This window comes from Aricia agestis, chromosome 6 (assembly GCF_905147365.1).
Source record: "Aricia agestis chromosome 6, ilAriAges1.1, whole genome shotgun sequence".
NCBI lineage: Eukaryota > Metazoa > Arthropoda > Insecta > Lepidoptera > Lycaenidae > Aricia > Aricia agestis.
The window spans coordinates 16,298,903-16,316,932 of NC_056411.1; the positions used below are offsets into that span (position 1 = coordinate 16,298,903).

The following is an 18,030-nucleotide window of genomic DNA, read 5'->3' on the forward strand; positions in this document are numbered from 1 at the left end:
GTAAGGCTGTGTAACGTGACGCACGGACATTTCGATACCCCTTCAGACGGCCTAAGCATTAAGCATATCTTAGCCGATCCTGTAGACCCCATTACAGAATACGTAACGTACAGCGTGCTGTGTACAGTTACGTAAACACAAATTACACTCACCCCGTGGTTAGTACTGCACCGGGGACGACGCCGGCGCCTTCCCCGAGGACTTAACACGACAAACGGACAAACAGACAGACCGACCGAAATCCGTTGCCGAGCTCGATCCCGGGTTCGAGTTCGCATGCGGATAGCATAGGAACACACCTAAATCATGACCGCGACCGCGACATTGTCGTAGAGAGCTTTACCGTATGTCACCCCAACCGGACTCGGAAGGGGAGTGGGACGGCCCTTGCAATAACATTAATAACTCGAGCTCATCTACCGTGATAACTGATAACACTAACGCAGCTATAGTTTGTGCTACCGCGCGCGAGCAGTCTCACTCGTCAGAGAGTAACGGGTCAGACCCCTTAAGAGCAGGAGGGCCGTGTCCCCACGTCAGATAAAATAGCTTACTTTCGTAGCTCTCCCCAATATGGTCCGATTAGAATGTCACACGTGTGATTTTAGGGGAGGGAGCCAGGCCCCCTCATTGTTTATCTCCAAACTAACTAGCAACAGACTAGTTGTAGACACGATTAAACTACCATGGTCCATGGTCTTAACCAGACCAGTAGCTTAGACCCCTCCTAAAAAAATAAAGATTAATTGATGTAACCATTTTAGCCCCACCGCTACCTGCTGGCCATGGTTAAAAATCCGAACGCCATAACACAGTATAGCAATATTAGTCCCTAATGTCATATTGCTATACTGTGGCCATTCTGTGGCCATAATAAGAAAAAAAAAGACTTGCTTTTGACAGTGACGGGTGACCTGTGACAGTGACATTAGTGATTAGATTCATTGATGATTTTTCCGAGTGTATTCTGTAAAAACGCCCCTTCTATAGCAAAAAACATTAGTTTTTAACCATTATTATAAAAATTAATATATTTCAAGGTAAATGTGCGGTTACTCTACAACATACAGATTAAACTTACTCTTCTATAGTTTAACGAAACAGTTGAAACTTTCAAAGCGGATGTCTGTGTTAAAACGTCCATTTGTGTTATTGATTTTGCAGGGTATTATTGAATCCTATAAGATAAATAGTGTGAAACAAACTAGAAACTTTAAAAACATCCAAAATGACCGATTCAAAGTACTTCACAACTACCAAAAAGGGAGAAATCTTCGAGTTGAAGTCTGAGTTGAACAGTGACAAAAAGGAAAAGAAAAAAGAGGCAGTTAAAAAGGTACGTTTTTTTGCCTACTACATAATCTTTCTGCAGTACTGTTTTCAACTTTTTATATACGTGTTAGGGTCAATTCACAAAGAAATAGCAGTGCAGCGGTGAGCATTTTTAATGTCATTTTTTTTATTTTTTTAAGAAGAGGTTGCTGTAGCCCTGACGTCACTGCGACCCATGAGGATCTATTGTGACTCCAACCTTTTAATGTCATATGATTTATCTTCATTATTGTAATACATAGTATTGCCTGATAAACTTGGAAATCAAGCGATACTATGTATTACAATAATGAAGATAAAGTTTATAAAATCATAATATGACACTGAAAATGCTCGCCACTGCACTGCCATTTCGGTTTGAATTGACCCTTAGATTATTCTTCTTAAAGACCTATCACCTAACAAGCAATGGCTGTTTTAGGTCATAGCTTCTATGACTGTGGGAAAAGATGTATCAGCACTCTTTCCCGATGTAGTGAATTGCATGCAAACAGACAACCTGGAGCTGAAGAAACTGGTGTACCTGTATCTGATGAACTATGCCAAGTCTCAGCCCGACATGGCCATAATGGCAGTCAACACATTTGTCAAGGTATGTACTTGCTTTTTATCCAATTAAGTTAACTAACCTTTTGTTTTGTACCGAAATTAGTTTCCTGCTTTTTACTAGCCATATGCATGTCAAAATTGATTTTTGTTAGGCAGGGTGATGTTGTTTCTGTTGTCGTTGTTGAGAAATATTGTAATAAAATATGTATTCTATTATGAAATACGATTAAAATATTATCATGAAATATATGACTATGTTTAGAATTTACTATATATAACATTATAATTTGTAATGAAGAATACATAGGAATATTTATTTGAAAGCTAGGAACTGTTGCTAAAAACTGTCCATTAAATTCTACTTCTAAAAGTCTATCGTAAATCCAAATGAAAGGGTTTCTTAAGAGTAGATTAGCTATGTGTGTGTGTGACTTGTCTTTTTTATGGTTTTAATGTCTTCTGTACCATATTATGATGAGGAAGGATCTACCAACATACCAGCTTGTTAAGGTAAAATATGATCCAAACCGACTCATCCTGTAGATTTACACATTTACACAAAAATGCACTTTAAACACAGGCTATTTCTTTAGTAGTTATAAAAATTTGCATGCTTCTTCTTAAACATCAACTGCCACGAGTTTTAAAATGTGTAAATCTACATACTAATAATATATAGAAATGTATGAATATTGTATACTCATGGCTCATATAGAAGCACATTGGCTATTTATTTAATTTTAAGCCGTAGGACCTTGCTAATCTCAAATGTGAAATGTTTAACGTTCAGTAGTTTTTGCATGTCTTGATTATGTAATCCATCTATTCAGGATGTTAGAAGTATTTTTGGCAAACAATTAATTATATACTACTTGTAAAAAGTCATTTAAATCTTTTAAATGCAGGTATTTTTCTGGAATATAGGAAAAAATATCAAAATAGGAACTGAAACTAAATTAATACATCCCTCTTTTCTATTTCATATTATTATCTATTGGCTATACATGTAAAATACATCTATCTTGTGCTTATTTGTCCCATATTTTTTGTTTGTTTTAATAGTAGTAGCATCATTTCATGTCATGTTTCACAGTGAGTAGCAAGATTCTACCGTATGCTTATAGTCCAATTGCTTCAGTATTTTATGTATTGCTACGTGTGATCTGGACATTACAAAATCCATATCACTATTAATTATGCAGGATTGTGAAGATTCGAACCCCTTGATAAGGGCTCTGGCTGTACGTACGATGGGTTGCATCCGAGTCGACAAAATCACGGAATATTTATGTGAGCCCCTCCGCAAATGTCTGAAAGATGAAGATCCTTATGTACGAAAAACTGCCGCTGTCTGCGTCGCCAAATTGTATGATATATCGCCTAGTATGGTGGAGGATCAGGTAATTTAAAATCATTTATAAATTAAAATAATAGTATATTGTAATGTATATTATATGTCGAAATTATTAATAATGGGTAAGCTTGCTCAACAAAACTAATAAGGGAATGCAATCAAGAAGGATGGTGTGATTTACTAATTGATATTAAAATTTGTCAGAAGTATAAATAAACTTACCGGTTCCCGAACCGGTGGAAGGCATCATGTAGACTTTCTGAGAACATTTGTTTCAAATTTATTCAGAAATAAAACATTATTTATTTATTTATTATAATTTCTTGTTTATTTGCAGGGTTTTTTGGACCAGCTCAAAGATTTGTTGAGTGACTCTAACCCAATGGTCGTAGCTAATGCTGTCGCCGCTTTATCAGAAATCAATGAAGCCAGTGTTTCTGGACATCCTCTTGTGGGTATGTTAAAATTTATTTCTGTTGAATATAAACCCAATTAGATTTGCTATTTATATAAAACGCATACAAAGTGTCTGTCGTGCTGTGAATTGTGATCAACGATAATAATAGTCAATATTGTATAGGATGGCGAAACAAGCAATTAGGGCCTTATCAAGCTAACAGTAAGGGTGATCCGCTGCGATCAAACTCCTTAGATGTTTTAGCGGCAGCGAAAAATAGGTCTATTAAAATAAGTAATGCTGAATCCTCTCCTCTCTCTCCTCCATACAGAGATGAATGGCCCAACAATAAACAAGCTGCTGACGGCCCTGAACGAGTGCACGGAGTGGGGCCAGGTGTTCATACTGGACGCGCTGTCCAACTACACGCCGCTTAACTCGCGCGAGGCTCACTCCGTCTGCGAGCGCATCACGCCGCGCCTCGCGCACGCCAACGCCGCCGTCGTGCTCTCCGCCGTCAAGGTATACACTCGTAAGCTCGCTCGCTCGCGCGCACGCATGCACGCACATACACCCATGGGTATGTCTGTGGACTGGTCTAGGATAACTAACAGGATGAAAACACAATAGACAGATTGAACCAGTAGGCTGACTAAACATGCTATAGCTATACGAATAGCTGAGCAACGCATTGCTGCGGCGCGCGCCGGCCGATATGACGTACTACGTCAAATGTATCGAGATCACTTCGAAGTCGGCCTACTGGTTGGTTCTGCCTATTGTAACAAAATGTTCTCAGCTATAATTTACCATAATCAACTATACATATTACATACTTATTATATTTTTGATATTCATAAACTGGTCACACCCACCTAGGTGCTGATGAAACTGATGGAGTATATGTCGGAGGAGGAGGATCTAGTATCGACCCTGTCCCGCAAGCTGGCCCCGCCCCTCGTGACGCTGCTGAGCGCGGAGCCCGAGGTGCAGTACGTGGCGCTTCGGAACATCAACCTGGTGGTGCAGAAACGACCTGATATATTGAAGCACGAGATGAAGGTGAGTACTGAGTATTCTAATATTCTGTTGAAATTAATTTCAATATTAATCAAGGTCACCCAACTTTTCCATGTCGGCGCCCACTCGCATTATGCATAATAATTTAAGGATTGAAGGACGTGTTTCCATGGTAAAGGAATAAAATTATGAATAAAACACTTGAATAGGGATGATGACAAAGTCAAAGATGAGCGAATTTTGTTAATAAAATAAAGAAATCACGGTATTCCCAAAATTTCAGCATGATAGCATTTGTATTTTTTTTTTGTTATGCGCCTTCAAAGTTGGATATTCAAGGCGATTTTTTTTTCAATTAAATTTCTTAATATTTATTTACAATTCGATAACTTATGCAATTAAAAGCAACTTTTGTTATGAAACCACTTTCATAAACGCAATATTTAATATACCTGTCGAACAAAGTTGTCTCCCGATGCGTACAAACTACAAAAGACTGACGTCATACTTTCGTAGCACTTTGTATGGAGCGTTTCGGGCAGGTCTTTTTTATGAGATATTTGAATTGTCATATCTTGGTGAATTTTTAAGCTATCAGAGTCATTCTTTCAACGATGTTTCTATTTTTTAAGTGTCTTTAAATTACCGATAAGAAAAAAAAGTCATCATGCGTATTTTCGGTGTCAGTTGGTTGATTATGTTTTGTTATTTAGGTTGCCGAACTTCAACCTCACACAATGTGTAATTCTTCCCTGACATCAGACAGGAATTGAATCAAAATTCAGTTACTCGCGGTTTGTTTTTATTATTTAGATGCCCTTCTATTTTGACGCTTTCTAAATTCATTAGATAAACTGATATATTATTGGAACGAAGTTCGTAATCCCTTCGTCTTTCGCTTTTCGTCTAGCCGAAAAGTTGTAACGACACAAAAGTGTCGTGAGTGATGTGTCGTGTCACACACGAAAGTGTGTGTCGCGTGTTTCTCTCTTTCTTTCTCTCTCTCTCGCATTGAACATTGTGGTGTAGCGACAATTTTTTTTGTATTTTTTGTAGAAGAAATAACTTCGTTCCATCCGGGTGTCCCGTGACACCTCTTGATTTTTAGTCTCTAAATTTATATATTTTTCCAGGTGTTTTTCGTGAAGTACAACGACCCGATCTACGTGAAGCTGGAGAAGCTGGACATTATGATCCGGCTGGCGTCGCAGGCCAACATCGCACAGGTGCTGGGCGAGCTCAAGGAGTACGCGACGGAGGTGGACGTAGACTTCGTCAGGAAGGCGGTGCGCGCCATCGGCAGATGCGCCATCAAGGTAGTGAGTTATTTGTTGGATGTTTTTTGTTTTTACATTTTGGTCCTGTTTCACCACTTCCCGATAAGTGCCGGATAGGCTATTCACAACTTTTTTGACCCTTTTTTAGCCCTTAGAATTAACATCATCATTCTATTATAGTCTGGGCATTTTATTAGGTCACATTTGAGTTTTGACATCTGTCAGACTAATCTCCATAGTGAGGTGAGTTGCTTAGAATAATCGACCAAAACTAATAAATCGATATGGACTTGAAATAAAATATTTGATATTTATATATGTTATTTGTAAAACTAATAAAAACGAATTCCTGTATCATTATTACTTTTTCTTTTGTAAATTTAAGGAGCACAGGAGTACATTCAAAAGAAAAATTGCATATATTCACTTGAATTATAAAAAATGTTAAATTTAGTATTATCATTATTCATTTCACATAAACATGTGTTACCAGAGTGTTACTTTTCACAACGTGGTTATTAATTTATGGGGATATTTCGTTACAAGTAATCGATGCATCTGATTCTACTTATTCGCTTTCGATTTTTAGAGTAACATCCCTAGAGTTTAAAAAGAAAAAAGGTCAGCTGATGTTTGTATTTTTTTGTAACGACGTACAATTATTAAGATCAGAATTTGTTTATTACACACTTAGAATTGTTTATCAGTGAAAGCAAATCGTTAAATAACTCGTATCGGTCGTATTTACAATAAATATGTAATCGTAATTGAAAAAAGTTAATCAATTGTGCAGTTATAACAAAACGAAAATATTTTTTTTTTTTGCTCGTCGCTACAAGGTTACGTTGTGCTATTTTGATGAACTGTCAAATGTGACCTATTAAAATGCCCCGACTATGTGAGTTATTTGTTGTATGTTTTTACTTTCAGGCTCAATTTCACCAATGTCTGTAAGTGTCAACAGCTTGTTAAAATGTCATGTCTTCTATTTCATTCATATGAAAAACGAAAGAGGTAACATGATACTAATTTGAGCTTTAACTTTAACAGTAGTAGGTGAAATTTGGCCTTAGATTTAAACTTTAGATCATCATTTTCTTATTAGTGAGTTATTTGTTGTATGTTTTTTTAACGCTTTTATTAGCTTAGCGCCTTACTTTAGATACTTCATACCTTGGTTATGTGGATTGACAACCAACAATATTTACAACTTAACACATTTTTTTACTGACTATTAAATATGTGTCTTATATATTTCGTTTATTTTCAAAAGTTAATGTTCAGCATACTGTTGGCATTTGTGATCATTTTAGTAATGTTGTTGGTTGTGCAAAATATGTTACAACGCACATTTTTACTCATTTTTAACACGTTTTTATTAGCTTGGACTGTATGTGTGTAACGGAATTGTTGAGCATGATTTTTACCTAAGCATATAATAATTTAATTCGAAACTTTTCATACATATTATGAGATAATAATAATGCAATAATATGTGAAAAAAAGAAAAAGTGTGTTCTTATCATTATTATTTAGATTTAGAATTTAAAAACTCATATCCTATGTTACGATTAAATGGGTACTGGTAATTTCAAAATGAGCTCGTGGTAAATTAAAGGCTCAATTTACACCCGCGCGGCGCGGAAAGAAGTGGAAGCGACTTTTTGTAACGAAACTGTTTATATGTAGCACAAGGAAGTTTATATCAACATCATAACACACATCTTTCGCGAAGAATTAATTTGTGTGTTATGCTGTTGATATAAAGTTCATTGTGCTATGTGCAGTTAACAGTTACGTTGCAAAAAGTCGCTTCCACTTCTTTCCGCGCGTGTAAATAATTGAGCCTTACAAAAATTATATTAAGGGCGTTCGCTGCGTTGAGCGTGTGCCCGGCGCGGGCGGCCGCGACGGTCTCTCGCAGCGGCCAGTATAATTTGGATTGCGCGGGTGTACAGTCGATACCTATGGATTTTTTATTGATATATTACCTAGCCAACAGACGACGACGCCGACGTGTACAAAGGCGTCAGCCAATCAGCACATTTGTCACGTCTAGAATAGTTCTGTTGACCCGTCGCCCGCGGCGTGCGACGGCTGAACATGGGATGACATGAAAAAAGCACGCCTCGCGGGTGGCCGCGCCGGGCGCACGCTTAACGCAGCGAACGCCCTTAATCGTGTCATGAGCAGCATTGATAACTTTCTGTCAGGCGACCCGTCACCCGTCTTACTTTACTGAGAAGAAGGTTCAAGTTGAAATAAAACCTTTTTATTAGAGAGACATTACATTTATTTCCAAGTTACTCTCAATGAGCCCTTTGATTTGATACCCATATTGCAGAAGTGCATTAAAAATAACTATACCTCTATCTTGGATGAGCCGCCATATTGGATCTAGTATGACATTACATTCGTTTTCGAGTTACTCTCAAAAAGCCCTTTCATTTAATATCCATATTGTAGAACTGCATAGAAAATAACTATTTCGCCATCTTGGATGGTCGGCCATATTAGATTTAGAGTGATGTCACATACAATATCATGTATTGTTATCCAAACTAAACGTGCCTGCAAAATTTCAGCTCGATCGGTTAAATATATCTACTCCAAAATTGAGTTCCAAGATTTCACCCGAACATACATACTTACATACATACAGAGCAAGTTAAATAAAAGCTTTTAAAAAAAATATTCTGAATAAAAAAAATTGAGTTTGAGAATTATACAGTGTGTAACAAAAATAAGTGATAATACTTAAGGGTGTGTACGTGTTCCTTGTAGAGAGTTCACTGTGAAAGTAGCAGTGCTGAAAGACGAACATTTTTTTCACTTTTGTATGGGCAAGGGCCCGAGCGTCACGAGTTTCCCCATACAAAAGTGAAAAAAATTTTGGTCTTTCAGCGCTGCTACTTTAACAGTGAACTCTCTACAAGGAACACGTACACACCCTAAAGTATTATCGCTTATTTTTGTTACAACCTGTATATTATATTTACCAGGTGGAGCCATCAGCGGAGCGTTGCGTGTCGACTCTTCTAGAACTGATCCAGACTAAAGTGAACTACGTGGTGCAAGAAGCCATCGTCGTGATCAAGGACATATTCCGGAAGTACCCCAACAAGTACGAGAGCATCATCAGCACGCTGTGCGAGAATCTTGATACCCTGGATGAGCCCGAAGCTAGGGCGTCTATGGTGAGTGTTATTTTCTATAGTTGAATGCGTGAGAGGTATAAAAACTTCATATTGACAATGTTTGTGTGAAGTTCCTTGATATGTCAAACCAACGGTTATCTCCCAATAACAATATGTGTTATGTTTATTTACTTCTCGCTTCTTTCGATTTTGTAATTTGTTAACGTTAGGTTAACGTTCTGCGTTCCTAAACGAAGCTCATTGACTTAGACAGAAAGGCAGCTAGCCTAAAGTGGAGCTGGGCAGGGCACGTCTCCCGTATGCACCCGGACAGGTGGGCGCGACTAGTTTCGGAGTGGCTACCGACTGGTCAGCGTAATAAAGGCCCTCCCAAAAAAAGGTGGCGCGACAAATTGGATGCGTTCGACAAAAACTCCTTTGTGGTGAGAGTCCCGACGCACCATCTGCCGACCTTCGAGAAGGAGGAGTTCTGGCCGATTGGAGTCGTCTACAGCCGAACACGTCGCGCCCTACGTCGCAGACAATACGTGTTTAGTGTTTTAGTGTTAGTTTTTAGTATAATTGTATGTATGTTAGTCTATAAGGTATTTATAATATTGGCCAAGATGCCTGAGTTAAATAAATAAATAAATAAAAAAGTGGACAGTAACATTACAAGATCGCGAATTATGGAATAAAAGAGGGGAGGCCTTTGCCCAGCTGTGGGACACAGTGGGCCAATAATAATAATAATAATAATGTTGCTGTCTTTTTCAAATACGTTGAAAAGGCCACTTGATAGACAAACGCGACATTGGTGCATTATATACTGTTGATATAATTTACTTTATAAATGTAATTAAGGCACCTCAAGAGCTTTTTATGATAATCTTCATAATGTTATTCAGGTATGGATAGTGGGCGAGTACGCAGAGCGCATCGACAACGCTGATGAGCTGCTCGACTCGTTCCTTGAAGGATTCCACGACGAGAACGCACAGGTACGTCATAACTCATAAGACGCACTAATCTGGTTTGGTTCGCCAGCTCCTCAAGTCTCATAGTAGTTAAGGTTATAGTATTTTCATTGTAAAAATGTAATAATTTTTAATTTAAATATCAGTTATTTAAATAATATTTAAATTCTTGTTAGGTGCAAACTTTGAAGTTGCTTTCCGCGAAACTAACTCAGATTGGTTTTGAAGTAAACCAATTTATTATTATAATATGCACTTGCGTATTATGCAATTTTCCAAAGTGATCAATACTTAGGGCATATTGGCACTTGTGCCAATGGTACTTGTACCATGTTCTTTCTTTAGTTACATTTTTGTTTAAAAAAAAGAAACAACAACATGAATTTATCTCACTTACAGTTACTTATACCAAATATAGCTTGATAACACTCGTATATTTTCAGGTGCAACTGCAACTGCTGACGGCGGTGGTGAAGCTGTTCCTGAAGCGGCCGGCGGACACGCAGGAGCTCGTGCAGCAGGTGCTCGGCCTCGCCACGCAGGACTCCGACAACCCCGACCTCAGGTAAACCCCGACATAACCGACCATAACTAACTAATCTAACCTAAACAAAAACCCAAACTAAGTTGACCTCTGACAACCCCGACCTTTGTAACCACAGAATTTGCAAGCTGATTAAGTAAAAATAATGATCAGCGAAAATCTTACAATCATCGCGTAAATAGACGCTCGATCGTTTGTTTAACGTCAAATAATTATGATAATAATATCTATGGACGCTTCACACCACGTCAGTCTGGCCCCGTGCTAAGTACCTGAAGTACTTGTGTTACAGGTACCAGACAACGGAAATACATTTAATACTTTTATACTATACATATATTTAAGATTTTTATTATATCATACACATATTTAATACACATCCATGACCCAGGAACTTTGAAATTTTTTTGTTCCCTCGGCGGGATTCGAACCCGCGACCACCAACTGAGCCACAGAGGTCGTCAAAATTTTATTACGTTTGCGATCGATTGCTAATCGCTTGCTGTTTGTTTGATGAAGCTGATCGTATTTAAATGCACTATTGTTAGCACACCAGCGCCAAAAACAATTTAGTTCGACTAACATCCGCATTTTCTAAAAAAAAGACATTTTCAAATTTATCTCTTCATAGGGACCGCGGCTTCATCTACTGGCGTCTGCTGTCCACGGACCCTGCGGCTGCCAAGGAGGTGGTTTTAGCCGACAAGCCCCTCATCTCCGAGGAGACGGATCTTCTGGAGCCGACCCTGCTCGACGAGCTCATCTGCCACATCAGTTCCCTGGCGTCCGTGTATCACAAGCCGCCGACAGCGTTCGTTGAAGGTGCGTTCTGTGAAAAGTTTCAAGGTAAATTGAGTTGTGTTGGCGCGTATGAAATATTTTATTTAATCCATACTTCCATACTAATAGATACTTTGAGTCCCGGGAAAGGACATAGGATACTTTTTATCACAAAAAAATGTACGGTTCCCGCGCAAATAACGAATTTTGGAGTAACAGAGTTGCGGGCGTCGTCAAGTGTTTTATAAGTTAGTGTAATATTGTAAATATCGTTTATTATTTGCTTATTTTGTGACCGATAGTAAATATTGTTCTATCGATAAACAACAATATCATTGATTTCTTTTTCTTGTTTTGTATGTATGTATATATATATATATATATATATATATATATATATATATATATATATATATATATATATATATATATATATATATATATATATATATATAAATCGTTGGCAACACTGCGCAGCGACGCGGCAGCACGGTTAGTTGCGGTGCGGGAGGGGTGGCCGAATCGCGTGCGCGCGTATTTTGATTTTATTACTTTTAATTAATGGTTTATCTACTTTTTTGTATCATAAAGAGGAAAGATTTTTTGTATGTATGTAATTGATAAACTTCGAACTACTGAAACGACTTCAAAAAATATATCATCATTCATAAGAAAGCTACATTAACTCTGAGCTGAGTATGATCAGGGGGGTGTCACTCCGCCGTTTCGCCGCCGAGCTACAAGTACATACGAGACTCCCCTACGTCGTCGGGGCGATTCAATGGTTGCCGCGAACTGACTCGTGGCGCACGCGCGCGCCTCTTACGCAGTGTCATATTTTAATTGGCAAAATTTATCAAAAAAAATACTGCATTGCAGCCGATTGTTGGGACAATAAAAAAAGGCAAATTTATATAATATCTACTGTCATGGTACCTAAATCTATGACAATAATTATATTATTAAATATACACACAAATGTTTTATACTTAATTATAATAAATATGCTTATTTAAAATAGGTGGTAGGTGGTAGCTGCATATACTTACATTATACATAATAGTATAATCCATACCTAATTACCTACATCAAAAGAAAATCAGGTGTCGTGTCTGTGTAAACTGATTTATAATATGTTCGGTATTCATTTACCTAACAGTTTCCGTATGTATATGTCGTAGGATGATTTCGATTTATCAAATCATCCTACGATGTCGTAGGATGATTTGATAAATCGAATTTTCGCGAAAATTCTAGGGATTTCGCGAAAACACGGATTTATCAAATCATCCTACGACATATATCTTGCGTGGTATTTATACTTATTTGATTTTGATAACCCTATTTTCGGAATATAGTCAACAACACACACAAGGTGTGAAATAAAGTGACCTTCGCGCGGCGTCAGAGAGCTCAATGTCGGTTGCTCGCGTGCGGTCCGTTTGTTAATAATACTTATGTAGGCACATAAAACGGCGGCATTTAGTGAACATCAAAGCAGTGAGACTTCTGTGCTTGTACTATTATCTATTCTGTGGTATGATTGATATAGATTATAGACTGTTTTACAGCGGGAAAACGCCTTATTCTGACGGGAAAACCAAACAGATCAGCGAACCACTATCTACACTATTAGGTTAGGTATTACAAAGAGGAAAGATTTGTTATTTTTAGGTATTCTAGGTATGTAATCGATAAACTCAAAAACTACTGATTATATTTTAAAAATTCTTTCACCACTAAAAAGCTATAACATTCCTAAGTAGTAAGTAATAAAGGATATTTTTGACCTCATTCGCTCGGAAAAACGTGTAGCAGCGGATGAAACGGCAAGGCGGACCTCTAGTTTTAAATAAAATCTTAGTAAGAAACCTTTTATTATGATATCTGAATGGGGAAACTCAAATTCTTAACTTAAGTTTATACTTTTCAACTAACTCCCGAAGGTCCCGAAAGTCCCGGGACGAGGTTTTATCGTCCCGGTTCTTTAGTCTATACAAAAATCCCAGGATTTCCCAGGATTTTCGGGGCCGGGATTTCCCGGGATCATTCCCTAACTCGCACCTTAGTATATAATTTTGTTTATATATCGCCCAAAGGTTGACTGGTAGATAATGCCATAAGAAATTAAGTACACCTTTGTACCTTTATGTGCATACATTTTTTAAATAAAATAAATATTAATTGTGTCACAGTTTCTATATCTAATAAAATGTGTCAGGATATTTTTTTTTACTATTATATTTGCGTAATAGTTTTTTTGGTTTATGTTTATGTCCTACAGTATAACTAAATATAACCTAATACGAATTTAAATAATAATTTCAGGTCGCTGCGCTGGCGTACGCAAGTCTCTGCCGGCGCGCACGTCGGAGGACGCGGCGCCGCAACCCACTGTCATACCCAACCAGGTTCGTTTCGAACGGGAACTTAATTATATCCATATCAATATCAAAGTTGCGATATTTCACGAAAACTTAGCTTCGCTTCTTAGCTCGAACCGGTCCGGTTCAGGCGAGCGCGGGGCGCGGGAGACGGGGACCGGCCGCCGGCTAACGACATATGCCGCTCTGTTCCAAACGTCGTATCATGATTATAACATGTCAAGTGTCAACATCTGCTATATGTATGGTGTATACGGATAGCCACTAATCAGTCATCACTTACAGGAGTCTCTCATCGGCGATCTACTGTCGATGGACATCAGCGGTCCGCCGGCGCCCGCCGCGCCCGCATCTAACCTCGACCTGCTCGCCGGCGGACTTGACGTGCTCGTGAGTAAACCGGGTTTCCCTGAGACCCGAGTATCATACTGTTTAGCTCTTCCGATAAAACAGACATTGACTGTTTATGATATCGATTATGAATGAAGGTAGAATTTAAATATCGGTAACGGATCTAACATGGGAGAGGCGTGCTTCGTCATGAATAGGCCGGTTCAACCGGAGAAATACCACGTTCTCACAGAAAACCGACGTGAAACAGCGCTTGTGCTGTGTTTCGCCGAGTCAGTGAGTTTACCGGAGGCCCAATCCCCTACCCTATTCCCTTCCCTTCCCATTCCTACCCTCCCTTATTACCCTATTCCCTCTTAAAAAGCCGGCAACGCACCTGCATCCTTCTGATGCTGCGAGTGTCCATGGGCAACGGAAGTTGCTTTCCATCAGGTGACCCGTTTGCTCGTTTGCCCCCTTATTTCATTAAAAAAAATACTTTGTTGGTCTTCCGTTGTGAAACGGATATTGACTGTTTATGATATTCATTATTAAGGTAGAAGTTAATGGTGGTGATTAATATATTATGTGTCTGCCTAAAAGTTGTATAAATAATTTTATTAAATTTCTAAATTTATATATTAAAGTATAATTTTACAACGGATTTTCAAACATTTGTAATGTAAATTGTTGAGACTTAAAAATGTAACTGCTAAGCTTACTTCATTCGTATCATACGTTATTTGGTCGAATATGTCAATTCAATGTTAATTGTGATCTGTCAGCTGGGTTTGACGTAACGCAACCAAACTACTTAGGTCCCCGATTTGCATAGGAACCAACTTCTCTGATACATTGTATGAATTGAAAACAATCGAAAAACTGTTTTTAATTATTATTTTGTGTATGTGCAGCTGGGCGGTCCCGCGGTAGGTGGTGCGGCTGCAGCGCCGGCAGAGGGCACGTCGTCGCTGCTGGGCGACATATTCGGCGCGCCCGCCCCCGCTGCGCACACCCCGCCCCGCGCCTGCTGGCTGCCCGCTGACAAGGGCAAGGGTGAGTTAAAGTCATATTGGGGATTGAATGTTCGTGTCGAGCCTTTTTAACCGACTTCCAAAAAGGAGGAGGTTATATTATGTTCAGCTGAGGATTTTTTATAATTATTTTTATCTTATATTTATTCATAAATTCTTGATTTGCACATTTTAATACAAAACATACAAAGTAATTGATACAAAGCAAAACGACACAAAAAATAATACACGTTATAAAATGTGCAAAATTGCGGCTTTATCTAACTTACTAACTAGCTAACCTTTAGTTTTTCTTTTGATAATTTCGTCAGTGAAGTTATAATTCAAATGTATGGCATTTGGCAAAATCTTATCATGGCAAAGGCCCATGGCGCTCGTGATGCCTTGTACTATTATCTATTCTGTGGTGATGCTTTACGTTAAGTCACATTCATTATTTCTGACTTCTCTGCCACAACTATCGAATACAAATTGGAAGGCTCTGGTCAAATTCAGCAATTGGACATTTAGTTTCTATAAAAAAACCATGTATTGGGGCATTCAATAGTTTTAAATGGACATACTAAGTTACCTTGCACAAACATACACACTCGGTACAATTATATGCCCGGATCGGCAATTTGTATGGGTATGAAGACGGATTTTTAAAATTCTCAGCATTACTCTCATAGAAAAAGTTGTTCACTAACATCTTGTATACATATTATTTAAATAATAGGTAATATGTAATCGAATTAATTACTATTTTAATTTTTCTATTTTATTCGTCCAATTACTGGTTATAGACCCAAATAGAAATAGGAATAAATTCTAAACTGTATTATCAGGTCTGGAAGTATGGGGGACGTTCAGCCGGCAGGGCGGGCAGCCGAAGATGGAGTTGACGTTCACCAACAAAGCCATGCAGGCTATGAGCGGGTTCGCCATACAACTCAACAAGAACAGGTATACTATACGATTAATAAATACTTTTACTAATGAAACGTTCTTACGCCGAAAAAGCGAGTTTCTTACGCCGGTTCTTCTCGCCGGGATAGTTCCCGAACCGGTGGTAGGCACCGTAGCTTATATCAAAATTCTGAAAGTATTTTCTTAAAATCTACTCAGAAATAAAACAATTTTTATTTATTTATGTTCGACAGATAATGAGTTGAAGATTTTAACATACAAAATGTTAATTTATTTAAACTTGAGTAATCATTAAATGTCTCAGAGTGCAAAACAATGTTACTAATGAAAATGTTAATACGTAGAATTGTGAATGAAGTTTTATTTTAGACTAGATGACGCTTGCAACTCCGTTGCGGCAAAATTCGTTTATCGCGTAGGAACCGTACATTTCTCTAGTATAAAAAGGATCCTATGTCCTTTCCCGATATTCAAAGTATCTACATACCAAATTTCAGCAAAATCGGTTCAGCGGTTTGGGCATGAAGAAGTAACAGACAGACAATGAGACAAACACGCTTTCGCATTTATAATATTAGGATGGATAATGTTCTACAATATGTATAACTTTTCTCGTCAGTTGATAAAATGTAAATTCTAAAAAACCCATTTCAATAAAAAATAAATTGAAACTGAGTGTATAATTATAAATGAGTATATTATAATTATAAATTTCAACTGTTGTAATTTTGTTTTATATTATTTTTCAGTTTCGGTGTGTACCCGGCGGGCGCGCTCGCAGTGGGCGCGCTGGCGGCGGGCGCGAGCGCCACGGCGACGCTGCCGCTGGCGGTCGGCGGACCCGTGCAGCGCATGGAGCCGCTCAACAATTTGCAGGCGAGTACAATGAGATATATTATCTAAGATAAATGTTGCAGGGGAAGTGACCAGCACGATGCGTATATTAATGGAAAATTGTAATAACGTTTTAAATTAGGGACCTTATAAAATTATATGATTGCGTTTTGTAATTGACAGCTTATAGATCATGGTTATATCCATCCCCTGAATCTGAAAAAGATTTCTCGCTGCTCGCTCGTATATGTTATTTTGACTGTGTCTGACGAATACATATTGCGTGCAGGTGGCTATCAAGAACAACATCGACGTGTTCTATTTCGCGTGCCTGATCCCGGCGCACGTGCTGTTCACCGAGGACGGGCAGCTCGACAAGCGAGTGTTCCTCACCACGTGGAAGGAGATCCCCGCCGCCAACGAGGTGCAGCACACGATCTCCAACGTGCTCGGCACGGCGGACACCATCGCGCAGAAGATGACCCTCAACAACGTCTTCACCATCGCCAAGAGGAACGTGGAAGGCCAGGACATGCTGTACCAGTCCCTCAAGCTGACGAACAACATCTGGGTCCTGCTGGAGCTGAAGCTGCAGCCCGGGAACCCCGAGGCCACGCTCAGCCTCAAATCCCGCACGGTAGAGGTCGCCACCTGCATATTCCAAGCGTACGAATCGATCATCAAGTCGTAATCTCAGTTATCCATGTTGAAATTGTTAAGATTATATCTAAAGTATTACATAAGTTATTATAGACTTTGTATGACTCGTAATTCCACTAGTTGTATATTAATAGTTACGAGGATGGCGTTGAATGCTTCGTATTATTTAAAATGTATGAATTGTGGGCGGAGTGTACGTTATGTAGCATTTCGTTTAGACAAATAAATCTACATGTTACGTATATTTGCTTTTATATAATGCCTATCTAAATAAATGGTAAGGTAAGGTAAGGAACAGAATTATTATACTTTATGGTGAGGCCAAACGAGCGTAATTTTGTGAGTCGTGAGTCGCAGAATTTCGGTTGCGTAATTTATTTTTCATACTAATATATTATTATATAATAACTATATTATAATAATATATAGTTGATCAATGATGATGCTAAAAATATTATAAATATTAATTTATGCCATAAATTATGAAAACTAAGAGTCTGCCAACTGTTTCA

The 18,030-nt window shown here is 38.4% G+C and overlaps 1 protein-coding gene across 2 annotated transcripts; it reads left to right on the forward strand.

Annotated features, from left to right (window-relative positions):
- The first annotated feature begins 947 nt into the window (after nucleotides 1-947).
- LOC121727809 (AP-1 complex subunit beta-1) lies at nucleotides 948-17,762 on the forward strand. Of its 2 annotated transcripts, XM_042115808.1 has the most exons (19): nucleotides 948-1,040; nucleotides 1,165-1,336; nucleotides 1,754-1,924; nucleotides 2,365-2,391; nucleotides 3,084-3,281; nucleotides 3,573-3,690; nucleotides 3,964-4,154; nucleotides 4,512-4,694; nucleotides 5,786-5,968; nucleotides 8,932-9,126; nucleotides 9,975-10,067; nucleotides 10,487-10,608; nucleotides 11,219-11,409; nucleotides 13,696-13,778; nucleotides 14,037-14,141; nucleotides 14,996-15,137; nucleotides 15,943-16,060; nucleotides 16,774-16,900; nucleotides 17,148-17,762. In XM_042115808.1, the coding sequence occupies exons 2-19, from the start codon at nucleotides 1,229-1,231 to the stop codon at nucleotides 17,547-17,549; spliced, it is 2,757 nt and encodes a 918-aa protein (XP_041971742.1). In that variant the 5' UTR covers nucleotides 948-1,040; nucleotides 1,165-1,228; the 3' UTR covers nucleotides 17,550-17,762. The 2 variants fall into 2 exon arrangements, with proteins under 2 accessions (XP_041971742.1, XP_041971743.1); XM_042115809.1 differs by lacking the exon at nucleotides 2,365-2,391.
- Nucleotides 17,763-18,030: the final 268 nt, after the last annotated feature.